Source organism: Serinus canaria (genome assembly GCF_022539315.1).
Source record: "Serinus canaria isolate serCan28SL12 chromosome 7 unlocalized genomic scaffold, serCan2020 HiC_scaffold_29, whole genome shotgun sequence".
In the NCBI taxonomy this organism is placed as follows: domain Eukaryota; kingdom Metazoa; phylum Chordata; class Aves; order Passeriformes; family Fringillidae; genus Serinus; species Serinus canaria.
In genome coordinates this window covers 4,351,526-4,366,982 of record NW_026108147.1, presented here as the reverse complement: position 1 = coordinate 4,366,982, position 15,457 = coordinate 4,351,526, and the positions used below count along the sequence as shown (strand labels likewise).

Sequence of the window (15,457 nt, the reverse complement as noted above, 5' to 3'; positions counted from 1 at the left end):
TCTCTTCCTAAATGGCTTCTTGGATCAAAAGTTTGGATCTGATAGCAGCTGCTTCCATGGAGAAGCTGATGCTCGCCCTGGGTTAACTCCAGGCTGTCCCTTTCAGGGGACAAGAAGTGGCTGAAGAGGAGAGGCTGCAGGGAGCAGGGGAGATGGGCTGGGAATGCAATGGAAGAAGACAAGATGCCAAAAAATTGTGTCATCTTCTTAAAGCCAAGGCAGTGACAGAGAGGGCTTTGACACAGGTGGCAAACAGCTTTTGTTCCCAAACCTGTGGTGACACAGGTCAGTGGGGTTAAATATCAAACATATTTATCACTCATTTATCTTACAGGTGAGTTTTCTCAGACATTTTTTTCTCCCCCTCAGTGCTCATGAGGAATTCTGTGAGCACAGAGAGCCTTGCCTGGCTCAGCAAGGCTGGACAATCCCAGCAGAGAGCAGGAGGAACCTGCAGGGATGCTCTGAGGAAGCCCAGGGAGCATCACAGGGCTGCAGTCAGCACACCCAAGGGGCTTAAAGGCAGCACAGAGATTTCTTTCAGACATGAGAGCTCTTCCCTGCTCCCGTTCAAGGGTGCCAAGGACTAAGAAATTCCACCACATACCTGACAAATAGCAGCTTATTGGCATTGTTTCCTACCCAATTTTGATTGCAATAATAGCAATAACACTACTACTGACAAAAACAGAAAAGCTGGCCAGCTTTTCCACCCCCAGTCTCCCCTTTCAGGCAGAGACCTTCACCCCAGATTTTGCTGAGAGCTCAAACTAAGCTTTCCCTCTTTCTTCTTCCCTTCCCTTCCCTTCCCTTCCCTTCCCTTCCCTTCCCTTCCCTCCCTTCCCTTCCCTTCCCTTCCCTTCCCTTCCCTTCCCTTCCCTTCCCTTCCTTCCCTTCCCTTCCCTTCCCTTCCCTTCCCTTCCCTTCCCTTCCCTTCCCTTCCCTTCCCTTCCCTTCCCTTCCCTTCCCTTCCTTCCCTTCCCTTCCCTTCCCTTCCCTTCCCTTCCCTTCCCTTCCCTTCCCTTCCCTTCCCTTCCCTTCCCTTCCCTTCCCTTCCCTTCCCTTCCCTTCCTTCCCTTCCCTTCCCTTCCCTTCCCTTCCCTTCCCTTCCCTTCCCTTCCCTTCCTTCCTTCCCTTCCCTTCCCTTCCCTTCCCTCCCTTCCCTTCCCTTCCCCCTCCCCCTCCCCCTCCCCCCCTCCCCCTGTCCTTTTCCTTTTCCTTTTCCTTTTCCTTTTCCTTTTCCTTTTCCTTTTCCTTTTCCTTTTCCTTTTCCTTTTCCTTTTCCTTTTCCTTTTCCTTTTCCTTTTCCTTTTCCTTTTCCTTTTCCTTTTCCTTTTCCTTTTCCTTTTCCTTTTTTTTTTTTGGTCACCTCCTGGGCCTCTAACTTTGCCATTATCCTTCTCAAGGGGCTCAGTAGCACAAGAGCTGCACTGCCCCATCCCTGGAAGTGTCCTGGATGGGGATTGAAACAGCCTGGCCTGGTGGAAGGTGTCCCTGCCCATGAGGGATGAGCTTCAAGGTCCTTCCAACCCACCCCACCCCTGTGATACTGATGCCTTGGAGTGGCTACCTAGAACAGAGGCTAGAAAAGATTAAGAGAATTAAGTGGATATTTTTAAAAAGCTGTATTTTTCTCTAGTCCAAGGGTTTTCCAGAAGCTAGACAAGGTTAAGAGAATAAAGTGGGTATTTATTAAAGGCCTTCAACAGGCACAGCTTGGCAGTCAGAAGCCTCCCAGAGGCTGCACCCAAGACAGATGATGGTCATGAGTTTTTCAGACAATTTTAAGTTTGGTCCATTCACAAATCAGGGGTTACTAGCCCAATTACAGCTTCAGGCCATGAAGTCACAACTCCCCAGTTTGCCCCCCTCCAGTTCACTGTTGTTCACATTTTTCAGGGCCTGAGGCTGTAGGGCATCCCTGAATTTCAGGCCCAGAGGAATTGTTGTGCCTGAATAAAATGGGAGAAGAGCAGCTGACAGGCTATGGAGTTGTTGAGTTCCACCCTAAAGCAGCAGAGGATTTAAAAAACACAAAAGCTAAAATCCTAAGGCATCAACTCCATGCTTGAGCAACACCTTCTCTTGTAGCAGTGTGGGGTTTAGATGGTGGGTGCTGATACCTATCTCCCAATTAGCATCTCCTGTGGAAAAGCCCCTTGGCATTTAGGTAAGCATTCAGGCAAGGCAGTCAAATCCACACTCACCATGGCTAGCTCAGCCAAGAGAGGCAGAAGGGCCTTTGTATGGTCAGTTCCAGCAGGGTTTATTTCTGCATGATTGTCTCGGTTTGGAAAGCCAGGAGTCTGCTGAGGAAGGCAGGAGCCTCCCCTGAAATGGAAAATGTAAAACCTCCCCACCCCTCTGAATTGTATAAATTTTAAATTAAGGGGCTCTCAGCAAAAAATATGGGAGCTGGAATAACAGTTCTTTAATAGGGAAGAAAATAAAAGGATAAAATAAACAATGCAGTAAACCAAAACAGCACTGACAGAGTCAGAACTCACCCTGACACCCTGTGGGTCAGGGGGCTGGCAGCAGTGCCACTGGAATTGTGGCTCAGCCCTCCTGCAGTGCCAGGGCTGGTTCTGCTGGAGCAGGGATCCTGTAGAAAAGGATGTATTCTTCCTCTGACAATCAATGGAAGAAGGGGCAGCTGCTGTTCCTCTGGGAAATCCAGTGGAGAAGCTGTCTTGCTGTCCCAGGATCTCAGATTCTATCCAGGCAGGAATGCTTGGCTCCTCCCTCTGGGCTCACATCTCCCAGTGGGATGCTGCAGTTCTTATAAGCCATGCAGGGACATTCAGTAGCCTGTTATCAGCACAGGTCTCCCCAGAGGGAGGAGAGGGTGTGGAAGAGATAAGGAAAACTGCCCAATGGACAGCAGACACTGCCACATCTCTCACAGATGGCAAATAGAGCACACATTGCCTCCAATCTGGGACAACGATGAAGAGGAAATCAGGGACAGACAACCTGTCCATGTCCTCTGCACAAGGTTAAGTGTGGGGTCAGTGGCCAGTGGTCTGAGGGCATTGGCCTACAGGTAAGACAGGGCTGGCCACCAGGGCTACCAAGCAATGAGGGAACAGGGAAATGAGAAACCAGGAGAATTTGGGACATATGGGGTGGATGTGTTGCAAGGCTCCATGGGGAAGTCTCCTCTTTCAGCCTAGACTCTCTGGTGGATCCTTCCTTCCCTGAGGGGTTCAAAGGGTTCCACGTTCTCTCGGCAGGTACAAGGAGAACATCCAGCGCCTCTCTGACCTGCACCTGGACAGACCCATCCACCCTCTGGACCTGGCTGTGCACTGGGTGGAGTTTGTGATGAGGCACAAGGGGGCCCCTCACCTGCGCCCCGCCGCCCACGACCTCAACTGGGTGCAGTACCACTCGCTGGACGTCATCGCCTTCCTGGCGGCCGTCACCCTCCTCTCCCTCTTCATCTCCTTCAAGTGCTGCCTGTGCTGCTGCCGCAGGTTCTGCTGCAAGAAGGGCAGGACAGGCAAGGCCACCAAAGCCAAGTCCCACTAGCACCTGGGAACGGTGGTAGGGGACCGAGCTCCTGCTCCAGACGCAGCAGCGGGGTCAGGGAACAGCTCGAGTTTCACTGCAATGAGTAAAACACTGTGATTTTCAGCCCAGGAATGATAGGGATCCTTTGAAATAGCAGCACGAGAAGGGCTGTTCCACTGATCTAATTTTGGTCTTTTAATTAAGAGTGGGTTGTTAAAAATGCCTTGTGCAGGAGTGCTGCAGTCACTTGGGAAGGTCTGAGTGTGAAATCCCCGGCCCCTGGCTTCCACCTGTCAGCATGCAGAGGACTCAGTGACTTTTAACCTCCACCTGCAGCAGAGATAGGTAGGGATTTTGGAGGACTTTGGGAGAACCATCTGGTCGGATTCCTGTTTGAAATCTCTGTGTGGCTGCTGTTGTAGGGGAGGCAAATGTCGTACACTCTCAGTTCCTGTCATGCAAACCAAGCTGGATGCACATCTTCATGGCTTTACAAGACCCTGAACAAAACCAAGTGCTGGAAAACCACTGGTGTTTCCCCCAGATTGCCCATCAGGCAGATGTGCTGTAGCTGGAGTTCACCTGTTGAAGAGGAGATCTTTGAAAGCATTTCTTATTAACCCCCACAGCTGATTTGCTCTCTGTAAGTGATGCTCAGGGAAAGACCCCAACCCCCAGCCCTATAAATAAACCCCAAATACTAAAAATTAGGGCTGCTGTGTTTTCTGTCTTGAGAGTTACGGGGGGGGGTGTTTGGTTGATCATGGAAAAAGAGCTGGAGAAGGGACAGATTGAACCCCCCATGGTGTGAAAGCCACCTTGATACACAAATCTCTTTCTCAGCATTCCTGTCCCTGCTGCCTGGTGACGTGGTCCTTGCTGAGAGGTGACATCCTGAGGCTGCCACAGCTCCCAGGTGAATATTCCAGGCTCTGAGCTGGGGGATCCCAGTACACCAGGGCAGCACAGGTGTCCTGCTGAGTACCTGCAGCTGCTCTTTTCCCTGGCAGTTTGGAAAAGCAGGGATTTCAGAGGAGGATGTGTGAAGTCCAAGGCAGTCTCTGTCCTCGGCCTGTCCCCACTGCGGTGCCCAAATCTCCTGGACACCCACCCTGCCCACAACCTGCCCAGCACTTTCCTTACCCTCCTCCTGCCCACCACGAACAGAAGGAAACTTTTTTTGGGGTGAGCAGACTCCCCACGGTGTGTGAGGGCTGAGCTGCTTGGAAAATGCAGCTCCTGCAGCTCCACACCTTCCTGAGGTGACAGCTCAGGCTGTCCCCGTGGCTCTGGTGACAGCTGGGAAGGGGACCCTGCAGACCTCTCAGGGCTGTCACAGCACAGCCACGGTGGCTCCCGTCCTCTCTGAGCATCCCTGGCTCCCAGCAGTGTCCAATGCCAAAAAAAACCCCACTTCAAAATGTCCTTGAGGAGAAGTTCTCAGAGTGCCCTGCTGCAAACTGGCTCTGGATCAACCCAGTGACTTTCTCTGCATGGACAAGGGGAGAAATCTTTGATTTCAGATCAGAGGAGCACAACTGAGAAATAAATATAAAAATATCTCAAATGCAGCTCCAGCCCCTTGTGCAGGGGAAGTAAAACTGAGAGGAAGTTTCAAAATGCCCATCCCATGACTTATTTCATTTCAGAAATGTTTTAACACAGCCAAAGAAAAACAACAGCAGAATCCAGGTATCCTCTTCCCCCCTTCACTCTCCTCACCCTCACTGCTTTATCCTGCTCTTGATTTTCCCTTGGAGAAGGAATGTGCAGGGCCAGGGCTGGAGAAGCCTCCCTGTGCCCAGCAGAGGACACTCTGGGATCACCCAGAGGCAGGAGCAGGGACAAGGCCACCCTTCTCAGCAAGCCAGCCCAGGGGGGCAGCTGGAACTCCACGGGACTTGTTCATCCCCTAACCAGGTGCACCAGGAGTAGGGACACTGCTGCCAGCCAGGAGAGGATTCCCACAGCCAACTGGGAGCCAAAGCATTTGGGACAAGTGGCTCTGGCCCAGAGGAAGGAGCTGGATCATCACCACAGCTCGGGCCCCCCACACCTTCCCAGGAAGGGAAAATCAGGGATGATGTCCCCTCTTATTGCCCCTTAACTGGGGACCTGGGCAGAGCCTCCAGCCCAGCTTCCCTTGCTGGGAGATGGAGAAATCCAAAGCCACAGTCCCAAGCACCAGAGCTGACACTGGGGTGCTTCCCAGAAGGGGAAACTGAGGCAGGGCCAGCCATTTCTCCTCTCCCCGAGCTCCTCAGAGCCCCAGGCACTGCAGCCTGAGCTTTCCCAGCAAATCCTTCAAATCTTAGGGAAAAGGCAGCAGCTAGAATGCCCTCACTGCCCTTGGAGAAAGGGGGTACAAACATCTCCCACCTCAGCAGCTCCCCCCTCCCCAGAGCTGGTGATTTCTGCTCCCACCCAGGGACCTTTTGAGTGTTTGTCCAATTTTCCCCTGGATTTTAACATCCAGTAAGTCTGGGAAAGAGCCAAGGCTGCTCCCCAGCTCTTCTGGACTGCTCAGACCCAGCCCAGCTGCAATTGGCCACAAAGCTCTCTGGTTTTGGGATGGGGTGTCCTGGGGGACACAGCAGCCCTGGCTGCATCTCTCCCTGCTTCCCACCAGCCACACCACGGGAAATGACAGGAATTGCTGGCATTTCTCTGCAGCCACAGGGTTTCTCAGCCTCAGCCCAGTCCCCAAGGGCATCAGGGAGTTTTTCCCACTGCCATGGGAGCTCTGGGTGGATGTCAGGCTCCTGCACTGTGGGGGTCCATGGAGACCCCTGGCCCACAGTGACACACCAGGGTGTCCAAGCCCTGTCCAACCTGGCCTTGGACATTTCCAGGGCTCTAGGGGCAGCCACAGCTTCCCTGGGCAACCTCACCACCCTCAGAGGGAAGAATTTCTTCCTAATATTCCATCTGAACCTATTCTCTGTCAGCTGATTGCCATTCCCCCTTAGAGGTATGTCCTTATACATAAATATCCTGGTTATTCCCAGGAACAGGAACACTCCCTCTTCCTCACCTGGAGCCCTTCCTTACCTCCACCCACAGGTGGGTCCCTTGCCCTGGAGAAGGATGCTCACACTCAGACCTGCAATTAATAATTTAATTCATTTATTTGCTAATTACTTTTTAGGTGGCTTTGTAGAAAGTAAATGCTTACTGCTGCTGGTGCCCAGGCATGGCTCCAGTTTGGGGAGGCTTTCCTGGAGCTCATTTCCCACTGTGGGAAATCATGGAAGCACAGCTTGAGAAGATGAGGAGTGCATCCCACCTCCCTGAGGGGTGTGGATGAGGGAAACCAACCTGCCAGGGGCAGCAGCAGCCTCATTTAACCAAAACCACCCAAATTCACCCCAAACCCACAGGCATCCACAAAAATCAGTGGCTTTGGGATTGCAGCTGTGATGGTCCAGCCTGGGGAGCACTGCAGGGATAATTCTGTGGGAACAACCTTGGGAAGGGCTCCAGAAGATGCCTTGGCCCCTGCATCATCCCCCAGAGCTGTCCTGCAGCATCCCAGAGGGTTTGGCACTGCCCTGACCCATCCCAGGGCAGTTTGGATCCCTGGCACTGCCTGAGGGTGGCAGGGGGCTGGCACAGCAAGCCCAGGCAATTTCAGCTGCAGCAGCCACAGAGGCCTCAGATTAATTATCACCTGCAGAGGTGTTTTCAGGAGTTATTTATAGGTGAGTTGGATGAAACCTGGGGAAAAAGGGGTTGCCAAAATGTCTGAGACAAAGGGCAGGACAGACTCTCCCTCCACGGGAGGGAGCATCAATTCCCTTTCTTTTAAGGAAGGGTGAAAGGTCTCCTGTGCCAGATCTGATTGCTCAGGGTGATAAAAGTGAGCCATGGAGCAAATCCCAAATCCCCTGGGCAGCTCCTGCCTGCCTTATTGAGCCTGTCCTCAAAAACCAGCCTGAACAAAAGCAGCAGAGTCCTTCCCAGGAATGCCACCGGCCTGGCTTGTTTTAGGGGAGGGGGAGACATGATCCCTGCTTCACTGGGGCAGATCCCTCTGTGGTTCAGCCCCAGGGACTCAGTTTGTTCTGGACAATGCCACGGAGCTGGAGCTTTAATTAAAGTGCAGTGGGGGGCATCAGGGCAGGGAGGAGCCCACAGGGTACCCCAGAGGCTGCTGAAGGGGAGCTGGGGCCGGCCTTGGGGGGTGGGTCGGTCCCAACCCCTTGGAGATGATCTCAGCAGAGCAGGAGGGTGATTCAGGGCTGGATGACTCAAGGAGGGGCAGGGGGAGGAAGGGCAACCACAACCAGCCTCACTCCCAACATCCCAATACTGACTGAGGCTGTAAAACTGTAAAAAGTTACACGTTCTCCCCCAGCCAGAGCCCTCTTCACTTGGACATCAGGGTCCTTCCACCCCAAATCCTGCAATCAGCCACCCCCTGGGAAAAACATCCTTCTTTCTCCCCCCCTCATTATAATAAATTATTTTTTTAAAGCCCAAAGGTGCCATTTGTTGCTCAGAAGCCCCCGAATTCCAGCCATGGATTAAACCTGCTGAGCTGTGAAGAGGGGAGCCCCAGGGGATGCTTTGGGTAAGGCTTGTTGCCAAAAAAAGAGAGGAAAAAAAAATCGGGCTTTGAAAGAAGGCTTGAGTGGGTCATGCTGTGAGCATGGGATGGGAATTGCATTTCCTGGGATGATCATCATCATCTCCCTGAATTTCCAGCCATGCAAACCCTCTTTTTGCAAAAAATCAGGCCTGATTAAGTCACCTCAGGCTATTAAAGTAAAAAAAAAAAAAAAAAAAAATTAAGATCCAGTAAGGAAATTAAAGGTCCTACAAACAAGGAAAACCCAAAGGTGGAACAGCACTGCTGAGCCAGGTGTGCTCAGAACAGCAGCACACCCCAGCACCCAGGGATGGTGCAGAATTCCAAGGAATCCCTTGTGATCCTCCCTGAAGGTGCTTCCAGCACGGTGTTTCCACAAAACAAACCATCAAGCCTCCAGCTGGCACGGGAACACGGCCCCCAGAGGAGGCTGGATGCAGGGGACAGCCCTGGAAAAGGAGGGATGTGGTGGCAAAATGAAAACCTGAGGAAGATTTGGGAGCAGCCCTGCTCCTCTGAGCGCTCCCAGCGTGTCCTGGTAACCCTCACCAGGCTGTTGATGAAGAGTGGGAAGGCAGCAAAGGCAGGGATTTTCAGCAGGGATTTCTGGGCATGGAAACAAACACCCAGAGAGCTGCAGGGTCTCATCAGGCTCCAGGTTTCCCTGCAGACCACGCTTTGAGTGGAGACCCCGAGAGCCACGGGGTGATTTTCCTCTCCCTCAGCCTTTTGGGGCTGGCTGAGCCCATGGAAGATGATCCCTGTCTTGTGAGGGCTGAAGCAGAGGAGAAAATGCTGTGGGGATGCATTTGCAAGGTGACCTGTGCTGAAGCACTCGGTTCCCTGAGGAGTAAAAAGCCAAATCCTTTCTTTTCCTGAAGCTGAAATATTCCAGGGAGCAGGGGAGGAGCCAAGGGGGAACTCCCCAAATCATCTGGCTGGTGTCCCTATTTCCCAGAGCAGGGTATCCATGGTGGAGCATCCCCTGTGCCCACCCCACAGAGCTGGGGCAGGGCAGCAGCAACCAAAACATTTCCCTTCCCTGCCTTGGGATCTGAGCTCCACTGGGACAGGGAGCAGCACAGCAGCCTTGGCTAAACACAGGGATGTTTTCTCCAGCCAGAAAAGAACCAGGAAAACTCCTCTGTGCCAAAAGAAAGCCTGCATCCACACCTTGTCCCACTTCAGGAGGTTCCTTACCTAGAGCTTGAGCATAAGCAGCAGTCTGGGGGTGAGATGGTTTCCAGGCACTTTTCCCCTGGAGACAGTGGGGTGGGAAGGCTGAGGGAGGAGAGGAGGTTCAGACCACTGGCTCTGGGTGCTGGCACAGTGGAAACTCCACTAAATTAATCCCACTCTGCTTTGGGATGGAGAGACAACAGCAGGTGACATCTAACTGGGAGCCCTGGAGAGTAACAGCTTTCACTGGAATGGGGTTTTCCCCCCCAAAAAATCTCCTTTTTCTTTAAAAAAAATGACCATTAACAGCAAGAACAGAAAGCAGTTACTGCACAAGGCTGGCAATGCAAAGCCCAGACAGATTTTTGGGAGAAGGCCTTGATGTTTAGCTCAGAAGGGGGACACATTCCCAGCCCCAGCACGGGAGGAAGGATTGGATTTCAGACCAAAACTGGGGAGAAGTTAATTCAGCCTCATCCCACAGCCCCCAAAAAGTGCTGGCCATGGTCCCAAGGCACAGGGTGGTGAGGAGCTGAGCCCAGGGTGCTTGAGGCAGCCAAGGTGGGTGCTCAGAGGCAGGCAGAAAAACCAAGGGGGAGTAAAAAAACCCCTGGGTATTCCTGGAGCTTGGGAGGCTCCAGCTCCTGCGTCTCTGCCAGCACAGCCTCCTGCAGAGCTCTGGAGCCAGGGGGCAGAGCCCAGATCTGGGTAAAAGCCCAGGGGAAAGGCATCCTGCTGCCTGCACCTGGAGCTGGCCCCCACTGCAGCAGGGATTTTAGCTCCTGCATGGAAAACAGGGAGAGGGAAAGGGGCTGGGAGATCCCCCGGGCCATGGGGGCTTGCACAGGAAACCCCCTAAAGGAGAAATTTAAGGTGGAGAGGGGGATTTTGGGGAAAGGAAAAGGCACCATTCCCTCCACCAGATGATGCCTTTCCTACTCTTTTTCTTCCTCTGTTTTTAAAATTCACCTGAAAAGAAAAAACAAACCCATCCTTCAGGAACCTTTACACATCCTCTGGTGGCAGCTTTTCACTAAAAGGAGCCTTTGCACTTAAAATAATCATTCTGTGCAAAAAACACTCCCCTCCCAGGTGAAATATCTGAAAGCTATTTCAGATATTTCTAATAGCTCTCTAAGGGGAGCAGAGGGAGGAAAGGAAGTCGTTCAAAAAAATCAGATTTAAAAGGAAGAGGAGAAAAATAATACGGGCAGTGGGTGACACAAATATTGAGGTTTTTAGCACCAGGTTTATAGCAAGGATTATTTACAAGTTAAACTGGATTTGAGGAGCCTTGAAGAATTAGAAATCAATGGAAAGGAGCACCTGAAACATCCCCAGCGAGCTCAGATTTCAAATTAGGAGAAAGAGTCTCTCTCTTGTCCCTTTTTTTGTTTGTTTGTTTTTTTCCCTTTGCCTGTAGAGGGATTATCTGCATGGCAACCATCTCCTCCCCCTTTCTGGCCTCATCCCCAGAGCAGGAGCACCTGGGGACTTTGATTCCCTCTCACCACCCTCCTGATCCATCTCCTGAGGTCTGGCTCAAACCTCCAGCTTCTTCCAGAGGTGTCCTGCACCACATCCAGGTGGGAAGAAGCTCCTCCTGGTTGAAAAACAGGAACAGGCAACTCCCTGGCCTCAAACAAGCAAATGTCTGCAGAGATATGGAAATAACCCAAAAATCAACCAAAATGCTCACAGGGACTGTGAATAAAATAAAATAAAATTTAAAAAAAAAAAAAAAAAGGTCTTTTTTGGGGCACGGTGCTGCCTGGGCTGAGCACATCCCAAATTTAGGGACAGCCCAAGTTCCTGTGGTGCTTTAGTCACCCAAAACCTGCCTGTAGTGGGGGGAAAGGGCATTTACTGTGCTTCCTTTTAAAATATATATTTACAGGACTCATATTTGTCTCAAACCCCATCATTTCAAAGCAGTTTCTACAACCTAAAACCAGCCACCCCTCCCCAAAGTGGTCACAACTTCTACTGCTCGTTACAAAAATTAGACTTTTATTTGTAAATGCCTAGAAAACGTCATCTCTTTTGGGATCCCTCCCCACCCCTTTGCCCTCCTGAAAGTTTTTTATTTTTCAGTAAGAAATAGTTTAACTGGATGAAAAGCCATCCCCTTCCAGATGAACTCCCATCAGGGTGGGCTATCTCCTGCTGATTTCCAGTCCTGGTGGAGAACTTGCAAATTTGGCCTCTTCAAACCCAAGGGAAGAGCTTGAAGGCCAAACTTTGGCCTCTTCAAACCCAACCTCCACTTCTTCTCCTTAAAGTCAAAGGGAGAGGGGTGGTGGGGGGGGGAAACAGAGGGAAAAAAATTCCCAGCCAAGGAGAAGTGGACAAACACAGGCTAGATGGCAAAATCCTCGTGGTCCTGGGGGCTGAAGGCAGCTGCCCTCAGCATGTCCAAGGAGTTGACGAGGATCAGGGTGCCCGTGAGGTGCTTCCAGCGCTTGGTGATGGGGTTCTTCATCTTGTCCAGCCCCGTGTGCAGCTCCTGGATGACGTCCCTGTAGCTGTCCCCCATCTGGCTGCTCCAGGTCAGCAGGAAGTCGTACGCCGGCTTCCACATGGCCTGGGGAGAGGGGGGCACACGTGGGAGGGGATCAGAGCTCAGCCAGCATCCCAGAACGGGCACATTCCCGGGAAAACAGCCCCCCAACAGCCTCAGATCCCTGTGCTCCTCCGAGGGGAGTGTGCTCTGGAGGAACCTCCGGAGAAACATGGAATTGTTTGGGTTGGAAAGGCCTTTAAGACCACTGGGCCCAACCATTAACCTGTGGGCCTGGCAGTGCTGGCTCGAAGGTTGGACTCCAACACCTTGAAAGTGTTTTCCAGCTGAGAGAATTCCAGGATCTGTACAGAACTGGGTGTGCCTGCCCTCAACCTGCTGTCTACCATGCCGGTCTTATTTCAGTGCAGGGCCTCGTACGCCCTTGAACACCATTAAGGCCTTTAAGACCATGGGCCCAACCATTAACCTGTGGGCCTGGCAGTGCTGGCTCAAAGGTTGGATTCCAACACCCTGAAGGTGTTTTCCAGCCAAGAGAATTCCAGGATCTGTGCAGAGCCAGGTGTGCCTGCCCTCACCTTGCTGTCCACTGAGCTGCTCTTGTTGTGGTGTGGGGCCTCGTAGGCTCTTTAACGCCATTAAGGCCCTTTAAGACCACTGGGCCCAACCATTAACCTGTGGGCCAGGCATTGCTGGCTCGAAGGTTGGACTCCAACACCTTGAAAGTGTTTTCTAGCCCAGAGAATTCCAGGATCTGTGCAGAGCTGGGTGTGCCTGCTGTCTACCATGCTGGTCTTATCGTGGTGTGGGGCCTCGTAGGCCCTTGAACACCATTAAGGCCTTTAAGATCATTGGGTCCAACCATTAACCTGGTGGGTCTGGCTCAAAGGTTGGATTCCAACACCTTGAAGACCAAGAGAATTCCAGGATCTGTGTGGAGCCAGGTGTGCCTGCCCTCACCCTGCTGGCCACCAGCCTCGTAGGCCCTTTAACACCATTAAGGCCCTTTAAGGCCCAACCATTAACCTGTAGGCCTGGAAGTGATAGATCAAAGGCTGGACTCCAACACCTTGAAGGTGTTTTCCAGCCAAGAGAATTCCAGGATCTGTGCAGAGCCGGGTGTGCCTGCCCTCACCTCGCTGCCCACCATGCCGCTCTCATCGCGGTGTGGGGCCTCGTAGGCCCTTGAACGCCATTAAGGCCCTTTAAGACCATAGGGCCCAACCATTAACCTGTGGGCCAGGCAGCGTTAGCTCGAAGGTTGGATTCTAATACCTTGAAAGTGTTTTCCAGCCAAGAGAATTCCAGGATCTGTGGAGAACCAAGCGTGCCTGTCCTCACCTCGCTGCCCACCATGCTGCTCTCATCGCGGTGCGGGGCCTTGTAGGCCCTTGAACGCCATTAAAGCCCTTTAAGACCACTGGGCCCAACCATTAACCTGGTGGGTCTGGCTCAAAGGTTGGATTCCAACACTTTGAAGGTGTTTTCCAGCCAAGAGAATTCCAGGATCTGTGCAGAGCCGGGTGTGCCTGCCCTCACCTCGCTGTCCACCGAGCCGCTCTTGTCGCGGTGCGGGGCCTCGTAGGCGTCCATCTGCTGCTTGGACACCTTGGCCAGCTTCTCGGCCAGCTCCCGCCAGCGCTGGGCCACCTCCACGGCCGTGGTCAGCAGCACAAAGTCCTGGATCAGCCTCACCACCAGCCCCTGGCAGTCCATCTTCAGCAGGGCCTGCAGGACACGGGGAAAAGCAAGCAGGGAGTCAAGGCCGGGTGAGCTCCCCCCTGGAGCGTCCCAAAAATCCTCCTGCCTCCTTTTTAGTGACAGCTGGGGAAATGAGGCCAGCAGGCTTGGCAAGAGAATAAATCCCATTAAGTGAACAAAGTGCTGGACCCCTCTGGATGGGGTTTGCAGCCTGGTTCTCCAGGCAGCCCCTCCCAAGATGTCCAGGCCCCACCTTAAGCAGTTTAAAGCATCCCAGGGGCTGAGGACAACAGATGCTTTTAATCAAGGGAACTAATCCAGACTCCACCCCAGAGCAGCAGGATCCTTCAGAGCAGTGGAAAAGGCACAGCCAGGACATTCTGGGATGGGACCTGGACATCAGCCCTGTCGGGGGTGGACTGGGGTGAGACCCAGGTGAAGACTCCAACACTACAGGACCATTGCTCAGCTTGGGATGTTCTTCCTCTTTCCTCCTCCTCTTCCTGGATCATTTATTGTCCTAAAAGCTGAGATTTTCCATAAATGGTTTTGAAGTGGAAAGAGCAAATGCATCAGTCCGGGTTTTCTAGGTAGGAATGATTTAGCCAGGCAAAAAAGGATGGAATGGGGTTAGCTCCTGCCCTAAAGTGTCAAATCCAAAGTGTCAAATCCCATTAAAATCCCCTCAGAGTGGGATGAAGCTGCAGTAGGGGAGAAGCCCCAGTGCAGCCCTGGAGAAGGAAGGGTTTAATGGCAATGTTCACTCTCAGGATGGGATCTCACTGCCAGGATCATCATCCCAACTCCCACAGCCTCTGCCAGAGCCTCTGGACCACAACAGTCCCAGCAGCAGCAACTCCAGACCCTGGGCCAATCCCACCCTGAACCTCAGGAGGGGCTGTGATGTCATTAAAAATGGAAATCAAGCAAACAGACCCCACCCTCTCCTTCACAGCAACACAGGGACGGTTCTTGTGGAAATCATAAGGATGAGGTGGTTCCCATGTGGCCAGAATCCTCTTTCTGCCCCTCTGGGTCCTGACACCCCCTCCCGACACAGGGGTCTGGGGAAATCCAGGTTTGGCTCTGGGGCAAAGAAGGGTTAAATCTTCCCACTGGAGATTGTGTGGGGGACAGCTGGGGGAGGGGAGATGGGAACATCTGAAACCACTCCAGCGATTTGCAAAGCAAATGCTGGTTGATTTTCCCCTTATCTGCTCCCAGCTTAAAGCTGAGCTGGGTTCTAATCACAGCTGCAGCCCAGCACGTGCCTGCTCCTCCAAAGTGCTGACACCGGCTTCCTGTGGGAGCCAGGGAGGCCATAAACCCCTTGTCCAACAAGCAGGGAAATCCATCCAAAGGAGCACATTTGGCTTGGCAAAAAGAAGTCAGGAGCGTTTAGATCTCACACACCTGCGCCAGAACCGAACCACCTCCTCTCCTACAGGCCACGGATCAGCTGCTCTCTGGATCCTGCACCCCCTCTGCATCCAGATCCCTCTCGGGATCCTGCAGCCCCCTCTGGACCCAGGCTCCTCTCTCGATCCTCCACCCGCTCTGGTGCTGCACCCCCTCTGCATCCAGATCCCTGTCTGGATCCTCCACCTCCTCTGGACCCAGCCTCCTCTCTGGATCCTCCATCCTCTCTGGATCCAGTCCCTCTCTGCATCCAGCTCCCTCACTGGATCCTGCAGCCCTCTCTGGATCCTGCTCCTCTCTGGATCCTCCAGCCTCTTGGGATCCTGCACCCCCTCTGCATCCAGATCCCTGTCTGGATCCTCCACCTCCTCTGGACCCAGCCTCCTCTCTGGATCCTCCATCCTCTCTGCATCCAGCTCCCTCTCTGGATCCTGCTCCCTCTCTGGATCCTGCAGCCCCCTCTGGATGCTGCTCCTCTCTGGATCTTCCACGCTCTCTGGTCCTGCACCCCCTCTGCATCCAGATCCTTC

The 15,457-nt window shown here is 52.8% G+C and overlaps 2 protein-coding genes across 13 annotated transcripts in view; one reads left to right on the top strand and one right to left on the bottom strand.

Moving 5' to 3' along the window:
• LOC103814601 (UDP-glucuronosyltransferase 1A7-like) overlaps positions 1-4,226 on the top strand; it is a 64,040-nt gene extending 59,814 nt beyond the window's left edge. For all 12 annotated transcript variants that reach the window (XM_050987596.1, XM_050987595.1, XM_018911889.3 and 9 more), the window contains one exon: positions 3,237-4,226. In XM_050987596.1, coding sequence (XP_050843553.1) covers positions 3,237-3,534 — 298 coding nt within the window. In that variant the 3' untranslated portion in view covers positions 3,535-4,226. The remainder of the gene's footprint in view (positions 1-3,236) is intronic.
• Positions 4,227-11,275: 7,049 nt separating this feature from the next.
• The window catches only part of SH3BP4 (SH3 domain binding protein 4), a 35,209-nt gene continuing 31,027 nt past the window's right edge, over positions 11,276-15,457 (bottom strand). Inside the window, exons 4-5 of the mRNA XM_050987591.1 lie at positions 13,347-13,535; positions 11,276-11,870 (exon numbers count right to left, since the gene is read on the bottom strand). Coding sequence (XP_050843548.1) covers positions 11,646-11,870; positions 13,347-13,535 — 414 coding nt within the window. The 3' untranslated portion in view covers positions 11,276-11,645. The remainder of the gene's footprint in view (positions 11,871-13,346; positions 13,536-15,457) is intronic.